Below are 9,870 nucleotides of genomic sequence, written 5' to 3' on the forward strand. Positions count from 1 at the left end.
CAACAGGGCCCCAGCTCTATAAAAACACTGGTAAGGATAGACCTTTACACAAGCCTGTCTCTGTGAGGGCGAAGGCCTGCCTGGAGTCTCACCACTCCACTTACCAGACCACACCCTTCCCTCTTCTCCAAGTCTCCTATAGTCTCCTGACATCTTGATCTCCACCTTGGCCAGCCTGGACAATGCCTCCCAACTTCACCGGCTACTACTGCTTTGTCTCGCAGAAGAATATGGAGGACTACCTGCAAGCACTAAGTAATGGCCTTCCCCCTCTCGGACCCCTTTCACTACCCCTTTCCCTATCCCTTTCTGCCTCTCCATCTCCTTGAGAAGGGGGAATGCTGGGGTTGGACTGTGTGGAGAGTCTCAGGAGCTGACACCTGAGTTAGGATCCATCTCTAGCCAGGGGCACTGCTAGGAGGGAGTAAATCCGCAGTCCAGACCCAGATGAGGGAAAGCTAACAGACCCAAGGTGCTGCTGCAGGTGGGGGAGACCCTGGCTGGCTGGTTAAGAGGATCCCTGCTATGAGATAACCCCCACAGACATCAACATGGCTTTGCGGAAGATAGCGCTGCTGCTCAGGCCAGACAAGGAGATTGACCATCAGGGCAACCACATGACGGTGAAGACCCTCAGCACCTTCCGCAACTACGTTGTAGACTTCGAAGTGGGAGTTGAGTTTGAGGAGGACCTAAGTGTGGTGGATGGACGAAAATGCCAGGTACCTTTCCTCAGGTTTGTGGGAGGGGATGTGGATGAGCAGGTAAGTGTCACTTAACAATAGGGGACAAAATAAAGTGACCTCACCCACCCAGAACTGGGAAGGAATGACTGCCTGGCTCCTGGTGCCCTCCCCTCTTCCCTTGCCCTCTCTTATCACCAGCTAAAAGGACATAAAGAGGGTCAACCTCAGGCTATTGAGTAAATACTCATTTACCCTGTAGCCATTGACCCTGTTGGTCACCACAGGGGCTCTTTTCCCTTAGCCTCTGTAACCCCACTCACTTGTGTTTATTTCTGCTTCTTATATGTTCCTTGTGTTCTCCTTTGCAGACCCTAGTTTCCCTATTAATTTCTTAAACTGGAATCTTCCCCAGGATTTTGTTCTTGGCTTCCTTTTGTCTGTACACCATCCATGAGCACAACTGTATACACCCATGCTTTCGGCTACCATCTATAGTCTGTCCTTAACAGTATTGTCCAGCCAGAGCTACCTCCTGAGCTCCAGGGTAAAGTTTTCAACTGCCTGCAAAATGCTTGCCCCAAGGTCAAACCCAGAGTCATTATCTTCCTACCCAAATCTATTCCTGCTTTTTGTATTTACAGTATCCATTAATGGTAATAACCAGCAGAACTAGAAACCTGGGAGCCAAGGTCAATATCTCACGTCTCCTTACTTCTATGCTCCCAACACATGGGCGAATGCGCACACACTCACACACACATGTGCGCATAAGCACACACACGCACACATGCATGCATGCATGAATGAGTATACCATATCTAATTGGTCAAGAAGTCATTATAACTTTTCTGTATTGCCCAGTATATTAGCCACTAGCCATATATAGCTATTGAACACTTGAAAGGTAACTAATCCAATACGTAACTAGTCTGTAGTAAGTGTAAAATATACACTAGATTTTTTAAGGCAATACAAGAAAAAAAAATGTAAAACATCTCAGAAATTTATATATTGGTTATGTGCTGAAATTATAATATTTTGGACAACTTAGGTTAAATAAAATATCTTATTAAAATTAATTTGACCAGTTGCTTTTTACTTTTCTGCTGTGGCTGCTAGAAATCATTCGATTATATACATGGCTTGCAGTTAAGACCCATTATATTTCTATTACACACTGCTGTTCCACACGGCTCTCATCTGTTCTTTCTGAGCCTTTCTCACTATCATCATCTTAATTCAGGCCTTCGTTTCTCACTTAGTGCCCAAAATGAGCCTTCAGACTTAACCTTTCTCTAATCCACTCTGCATAGTGTAGCCCCAAGGATCTATCTATCCTGTAAAAGTGAGCACATCACTCCCAGACTTAAACCTTTTCAGTGACAATCTACTACACTCAAGATAAGGTCCCTATGCTTCACAGGACACACCAGGGTCTTTCCCACCACATACGCGCTAGGTTAAGGCCCCTCAGAATTATTTGTTCTTCTTTCTTAGCTCTATGCTGTTTCTTTCCTTGCTAGAAATTTCCCATTATCTACAATCCGATTAACTCCTCCCTTCCGTGAACACTGGCTCCTCTCACTCCCATCCCCCACAGTCTTGCCTGGTGTCGTAGTAGATATCTATTTACTGTTCTATCTGATCAAGATTCTGAGATCCTTCTTTAGCAGGACCTATTCTGTGTGAGGCTTCAATAAATACTAATTGCAATGGCCAGGCCTGCCCAGTTCTGGGTCAGGGGGCTTGATCCTTCATTCTCAGGGGCACTACCGCTGTTCTTGAAACTGAGAAACGGGAGGAAAGAGATCCCTGGTGGGACTCCCTAATGATCTCTCTTCTTTCCCAGAGGCCCCTCCAAAAGTATTCAGAGGATAAAGCCTCTGTTTTTGGCCACTCACTCCCCGATCTCACCCCAGTTATTCTGCTCTGCCCCACTGTAGACAAACTGCGAGTCCCCCTCAGCGTCCCCCTCAGCGACCTTTAGGAGTAGGGGAGGGGAGTCCTGCTAAATCAGAGCAGCCTTCTCATTCAGAATGAAGCAACTGGAGCAAGACAGTATCCACTGTGGTGTGAAAGGGGACAGCCGAGCCAAAGTGAGCTGGGTGCATTTTGGGGATCCTGCCCCCCCCCCCAGGCTCCCTTTACTCTTGCCTTTTCTTTAGACCATAGTCACCTGGGAGGAGGAGCAGCTGGTCTGTGTGCAAAAAGGAGAGGTGCCCAACCGAGGCTGGAGGCATTGGCTGGAGGGAGAGAACTTGTACCTGGTAAGCTGGGTGAGGGCTGGGTAAGGGAACCCAAATGAGCACGTTTGGAAGAGGGGCCTCCAGCTAAGATTCACTCCTGTGCCCAAATCAGATAAGTCTACTACTCTACTGCCTGCCCCCTCTCCAAGGAAGGCAACCAAGGAAGGGAAACAAAAGCACAGGGAGGAGTGGAAAGAGGAAAAACAGAGTGGCTACGGTGGGTCCTGGCTAGAAGTCAAAGGAATGTCCATAAGTCATAACTGGAGAGATGGAGGCTTCACCATTTCACATTCCCTGACCTGGCTACCTTCCTTCCTTTGGGGTGAAAAGTTGAGGGTCTGGAACAATGATACAATTCCCCATATATCAAATGTTCTAGTTGATGTTTCCTGAAGGCGTAAATGGAAGTTAGGGACCTTATGAAAGGAGATCCATCTGGCAAGAACCTTCTTTCTCCTTATCGTTCCTACTCTATCCCCAGGAACTGACTGCGAGGGATGCAGTGTGTGAGCAGGTCTTCAGGAAGGTCAAGTAGCCAGAGAGAAACTGAGGGCTGCTCCAGATGGTGCCGGTCCCCAGACTCCGCTTGCTTATGCCCCTTCAAACCCAGATTGTCCCAGATCAAGAGTTCCTTTCTCAGCCCACTTAACCTCCCTCTGGGTCCCTCCTCAACCTACCCCATGTTAATCTATAACTTACAGCCCTCAAGGCCAAAGTTCTTTCTTTATCACACTCCACTGCCCAATAGTGACCACCTATCCAGTTCAAGGTCTGGCCTCCAAGATACAAGAAACAGCAAAGGGGAAAAGGCCCTTAAGAATAACCAGTCTCAACTCTCTTTAGTTCATTTGGCCTCTCAATTTCCATCTAAGAAAAAACTAAGCTTTGAGTAGTTGAGAGTTAATGAAAACTCTATCCCAGTGGACCTTTTGGAAAACTGTGACTAGGGTTCAGGAATTTAAACAGGAGCTACTGGGAGAGTCTTCTTGTCCATTTCCTTGTCCTTTTTCTAGAGAAAGCCTCAAATGCTCAATAGAATCAGGCCCAAGGCACAGCCCTACCCTCATGGAGTTCAGTTTACCAACTTCTGAAGGCATCCTGGCTATCTTAAACTTTCATTCCACATGTCGAGGAAGAAGTGGGGAACTGGGTAAGACCTGCTTCCAGTACTGGGGAGAATGGGAAGCTTCTAAATAGTGGCCTGGCCTCCGCATCTGCTTTGAGAAGGACAGGCAACAAGAAGGAAGCAAATGGTGGATACAAGGCCAAGGGCTAAAAAGATGAGAGCCATGGGGATGTGGGGGCAACGTTGGGGAGAACACCAACAGGCCTGGCTATAGGGACCCTCTGCTTAAAGGCCAGCAAGGCTGGGGACAAAGGATAAAGGGGAGAACCAAGGACAGCAAGGCTCCTCCCTTAGGGCCCAGAATCACTGCCCTGGAAAAAAAAAAAAAAAAAAATAGTCCAGAAGGATAAGGCCTGCTCAGGGTCAGGGTCAGCTCTTCCCTCTGGCACCTCCCTACCTCCAGCGGCCTCGGTTCTTTCAGAATAAAAGTCCTGTGGCACAAGAGGCCTCAGTGTGGGGTGGGAATGGAGCCTGCGTGGGGTAGGGATGGGGGATTGCTGGAAAGTCCCTGGCCTGTGCTCATTAGATGAACACTCCCACCCTCTCTTTCTGTAAGAGCTAGGCCCCCTACACATTCAGGACAGTCACTGGTGCTTTGGCCAAGAGGAACTAAGCTCGTAACTCTGCCCCTACCACACACCCTGGAATGTATTGGGAAAGAACAGGAAAAAAAACTCAGAGTGGAACTGAATAGCTTATTCCTTACCCGGCCTCTCTGCAAATGACCTCAGCAGATTGAGAGTAGGAAGTACTCCTCTCAGCAAAGCTGCCCAGGAGAAGCTCTGAGGATTGGGTCCTATTTGTCTCTTTCCAAGAGAAGCTGAAGGATGGTGCTCCATGTGTATTCACACATTGCCTAAGTCACCAAATGAACACAGTGTCCTAGATGCTCTGAGTTCACAGTGCATGTCCAAGCCTTTCTCCACAAGACTGTCCTCTGTGCCATTCATGTCAGTTCAATGCCCCTCACTGGAGCCTTACCAGAGGGCCTGATCCAGAAGCTTGGAGGTCTCCATGGTGACTATCAGACCCAAGTGAAAGCGGCCTCGATTCCCCAAAACTCCTGTGGACATGAGCATCCACACCACCCACACTGCAGGAGCATCCACACCACATCACCCCTCCAGGATCCAGAGTCCAGCAAGAGGCCCAAAGACCCCCAAAGTAACACAAGCAACCAGAGAAGGACTAAGCAGCTTCAGAGGCACCTGCAAGAGAGTGGGAGCCTGGAAGGAACTGTGCAAAGGCATCTGCAAGAGACTGTGAAGAGCTCTGGCTGCTGTTTCCCCTGTGGGCAGCAGGGGGCGCTGCTCACTGCAGTGGGAGCCAGAGATCCAAGTTCCTTCCTCTCTCCTCTGCCACCTTCTGGGATATTCCACTCCCCACTAGACACACACACACACACACACACACACACACATGCACGCACCCACGCATGCATGCATGCACACCAATTCCCAACGTGCAGACTCACCCTGACAAGACCCATACCCTCATTCAAATCAGGCTGTTCACTCATCCTCAGATGGCAATGATGGTGAACAGAGACACCAACTTATGAGTGAAGAAGACAAGGGAGGAAGCAATAGCCAGAGACAGGCGGGTGGGTCCCAAGGTGGGTTTCACCGCAGTCCTTCCCGGGGCACACAAAGCTGTGGGTCTCAGGACTAACTTTGATTTATTTGATCAGAGTCTTAGAACCCAGGAAGATGATCAGGAATTCAAGATGTTTATTCCCCTGCGAGATGGAATAACTTCACCTTTCTAAGCCAGCCCCATGCCAGGCCCAGATAGCACTACACGGTTACCAACAACCTTCCAGCCTAAACGCCAAGTGATCCTTGAGATCGATCCAGATCCCTCTGCTTAGAAGAAACTGGCCAACAGGAGGACAGGACCAGCTGCGTGCCCTCTGAAGCAGAGGCCCGCGTGCTGCGCACGGGCTCGGGCTCCACATTCTGGGAGGGGGCCCAAGAGGAAGCAGGAGTGGCAAAGTATATCCTTGTACCCCTCCCCAGCTGTCCCCCTCTCTCCTCATCCCACGTGCCCAGACCTGTGTGGTAAAAAGGTAGCTCAGGCAGAAGCAGGAAATCTCTCAGCCCTAAAGCACAAAGTCCGCCCTAGCCGGAAGCCACTGCAAACCCAAGAGAGAGCACAGGCCTGTCCACATTGGTCCCTTTTCCTCACCTGAATGTCATCTCTTAAGAGACAAAAACCCCATCTGATCTTGGTTTAAATACCCAAAAGTCAGCAAGAGGACTGCATCCATGATGTGGCTGAGGGTGAAGACGAGGGCGGGGGCTGCCCCTGGCTATGGCCCGCTCCTCCCCTCCCACCCCTTCCTCGGGCTGTCCTTCCCCCTCCAAAGCGAAGCTTGCTGCTCCTGCCCATCCCAGGGACCACCTCCAGTACCCCCGCCAAGCTCTCTGGGACGTCTCTCCCAACTTCCCCTCACCATAACTCCCTCAACCATAACAGCACCCATGCCATCAGCGTCCTTGGCCACTGACTTGGAGCCACCCCAGGGCTGTGTCATGATTATGGACAGGTGAGGATGGGGAAGAACTTGCAGGTACAGCAGGAGATGAAAGAGTAACGTGAAAGGGTGACGGGGCCCGATGAGCAAATCGAGAGGCTCTATACAGGTCTCTGATGTAGCTGACCTGAGTTTGCATGGAGGACAGAAAGAAACAAAGATGGTACCCAAAGCCTCTGAGGCCTGGGGTGTAAGCAGTGGTCGTGCCCGCCCTGAGGCCAGAACCAGCACCCACCAGGTCCTCCTCTTCCCTTAGATCTCAGTCAAAACAATGGCTCTAGGCCAGCTCTGTGGGCACTTGGACTCCACACTGAATACGGACCCTCACCAGAGGCCATTTAGGTTCCAGGGACATGAAATGGAGCTGACCTTCCACATTTACTCTTCTAGCAAGAACAAAGGGACCTCTGTTTTCTCAAAGACTTCCTGATCCAACATCTATCTAGGAATGAACCTCCTGCCTCCACACACCCACACCTGGTGCCAAGTCTCACTTCCCACTGCCCTCACTTTTGTCCTGGCCACTAGGAAGAGGGGGAGCCCTAAGAGGCCTTATTCTGTCCCCAGTGGGCAGTGCCCAAGCCAAGGATCATCGGCATAACTACGACATTTAGTTCATGGATAAACCACTTGCCTCAGAGGCTCTAGATCAGGGTTCTCTAACCCCCGGGCCATGGACCAGTTCCAGTCCATGGCCTGTTAGGAACTGGACCACAGCAGGAAGTGAGCAGCCAGTGAACAAGCAAAACTTTATCTGGATTTGTGGCCGCTCCCCAGCCACCTCGGCTCCACCTCAGATCATCAGGCATTAAATTCTCATAGGAACACCAGTCTCTGGGTCCAAAAAGGTTGGGGACTGCTGCTCTAGATGAACCTAAAATGGCACCCCTAATTGAGAGGGAGTATTACGTAGTGGTCAGGTGAGCAGGCTCTGATATCCAACTTCCGCCTCTTACTAGCATTGTAAGAATATACAAGCCACTAACCTTTAGTAAACAAGCAACATTTGGTGGTCACGCAGGCAATAACAAGGGTTATTTTGTGATATCACTTGGCATAATACTTGGAGTAGAGTAAGCACTGATAAAGTTTAGCCATTATTGTTATTATTATTATTATTATTATTATCTCCTAATTCTTACCTTGATGATCGAAATTCTCTTAACTGGAAGGAAAGCGCCGTATTTTACAGTTAAGGATAAGGCGTCACTGTCCATGCCCCTGAGGTCACATGGTGACTTATATTTATACCAAAATGTAGGTGACTGGCACCAGAGATTTAGAGACAGGATAGCCCTCACTTTGGCTGTCCAGGCAGGTAAAACATCTGGGGGTAACGGGGATGATGGGGAGCTGTTGCTCCCCCCGCCCCCAGGGCTCCAGGACCGGAATCTCTCACTGTATCCCTCAGCCTCCTCCTTGCCACGAAAGCAAGCGCTCTGCCCCAGCATCTGGAAGGCTACTTTTGCTTCTGCCGGCCAGGCTACGTTGCAAAGCAACAGCCACCCTCGCCTTCCCACCGGCGAGCGAAGGCTTCAGAGCAGGGGAGACGGAGCTGATGATGGTGGGACAGCTGCCCAGCCCCTGACTGCAGAGGCAGCTGTCCACAGCGCCATCAGGCTCCACCCCCACCCCCGGAGTCCCTCCTGGGCTCCTCCCCCATAGAGCGCACTGAAGCTACCCCATTCAAGGGGCTGGATCCCTATGGCAGGGGGGGTTCAGGCCCCTGGTTCCTCCAGTCACCAGCTGCAGGTGCGGCCACTTTCCCTTGACCCTTCCTGGCTCCTTCCCTTCCTTCGCCATGGATGCCCAAACCAGCCAGCACCCTCGGCCCTGCCCTAGGGTTTTCCTCATGCTTTCCTCTTGCCTGAGAGTCCTCCACCCTCCTGCCCCTGATCTCCTGCAGCATGTCCCCTGTCATCTTTCTACCCTAACGAACCTCCAGGGATCCCTCTGTTTGTGCCTCAGTTTGGGGCACCCCCTACTCAGCAGACTAGCCAAGACATCTTGCGGGAGGGTCAACTTGAGTGCCACCTGCAAAGTTTTCCTTCGACATGAAGTGCGTGGCCCTCATGAGTCCGTCTTGGACCTGTCTCTTCTACGAACGGTGTATGGGGAGACGGACGTGTATTGTTGGTGTGGCCTTTCCAGCCATCGTTCTGGAAGAGTGCTGAGAGCCAGCACCTCCCATGTAACAACAGCCGTGGGTATTCGCCGACCCAGGCAGGCAGGCAGGCAGGCAAGGCAGCTAAGAGCACTATTTGAGGAGTCACTATCGCTGCCTCACTGTGTGATCCCGCACAAATTATTTCTTTCTGTGTGACTTTGTTCTCGCACAGGACCGGTCTGGTCAGCCTTGATATCCATGACTGACCAACTAGCTTGCCCTTCACCCTTCCTGTGCATGCTTCTCTCCTTTCTGGCTGTTTTCGGAAAATCCTGGCACCCCATCCTTGACCCAGCCGTAAGGACACTATCGTCATCCTTAATATAATTAAAGCCTATCCTGTCAGGTCCCCAGTGGAGGGAGAGCCCCAACATGGGAAGGGGCAGTGAGTTCGCACAGCTCTCCCCTCCTCCAGGTGCCCCCACCCCTGCCCCCAGCCCCCACCCCCTGCTGTCACTCACCACCCCATTCTCCTCCCACCTCTTCTTTCTTTCCCAACAGCACAGATGAAACAAGGGCACACCGTTTACATACGGGTTTGTCAAAGGCTTGGAGAAAACAAAGTGAACTACAGCAGAGAGTAACATACAAGTCCATGGTCTGAGGTACAAACGCAGCCTCACCCATAAACTCCTCACGCGGAAGGCAGGGGTGGCGCAGCGGACCGCGGGAACCGCCTCGCTGTTAGCAAGCAAGGCACATACACAGTCTGGTTAAAGAGTCCTTTACTGAAGGACTCGACTTCAGGCTTGACAGTCCACACAAAGCCCCCAGGGTGGCGCATTTGGAACCGGAACCTCCAGCCTCTGGACTTGCCTTTTGGACAACCTGCTGGCGTGGGACCAAAGCCCTAGATTCTGAGGACTCACAGGATAGCTCCCCTCCCCCAGGCTGGAAAGGGTGTTCTGTCTGGGGCTTCTCCTTCCTGCCCATCCCTTCTCCTTTTCAACCGCTTCTTGGTCCTTTTTAACCCTTTCCTATCCTTTCGAAGTCCCACTTCCTCTTGTGGTTGGTCTCCTGTAGGTCATTTTTTGATCCGTGCAGTTCTGATCCTTGAAAGGGACGGAGGAAGGGACCCTTCAGATCTTAAGGTAGAGGAAGAGAGGGCC

General features: G+C 51.0%; 1 protein-coding gene across 1 annotated transcript; it reads left to right on the forward strand.

Moving 5' to 3' along the window:
- The first annotated feature begins 27 nt into the window (after positions 1 to 27).
- On the forward strand, positions 28 to 7,688 carry RBP5 (retinol binding protein 5). Its single transcript, XM_016162854.2, has 4 exons — positions 28 to 255; positions 544 to 722; positions 2,852 to 2,953; positions 3,414 to 7,688. Exons 1-4 carry the CDS (start codon positions 183 to 185, stop codon positions 3,465 to 3,467), a joined length of 408 nt encoding a protein of 135 aa, XP_016018340.1. The 5' UTR covers positions 28 to 182; the 3' UTR covers positions 3,468 to 7,688.
- The last annotated feature ends 2,182 nt before the right edge of the window (positions 7,689 to 9,870 follow it).

The sequence above is a fragment of the Rousettus aegyptiacus genome, unplaced genomic scaffold, assembly GCF_014176215.1.
Source record: "Rousettus aegyptiacus isolate mRouAeg1 unplaced genomic scaffold, mRouAeg1.p scaffold_m13_p_2, whole genome shotgun sequence".
NCBI classification, from domain to species: Eukaryota; Metazoa; Chordata; class Mammalia; order Chiroptera; family Pteropodidae; genus Rousettus; species Rousettus aegyptiacus.

Excerpts from the sequence above, each read along its gene's own strand:
- RBP5 (XM_016162854.2), top strand. The coding sequence starts at position 183 with ATGCCTCCCAACTTCACCGGCTACTACTGCTTTGTCTCGCAGAAGAAT. Across the intron at positions 256-543 it reads GGACTACCTGCAAGCACTAA|ACATCAACATGGCTTTGCGG; the intron begins GTAATGGCCTTC and ends TAACCCCCACAG. Across the intron at positions 723-2,851 it reads TGGATGGACGAAAATGCCAG|ACCATAGTCACCTGGGAGGA; the intron begins GTACCTTTCCTC and ends CCTTTTCTTTAG.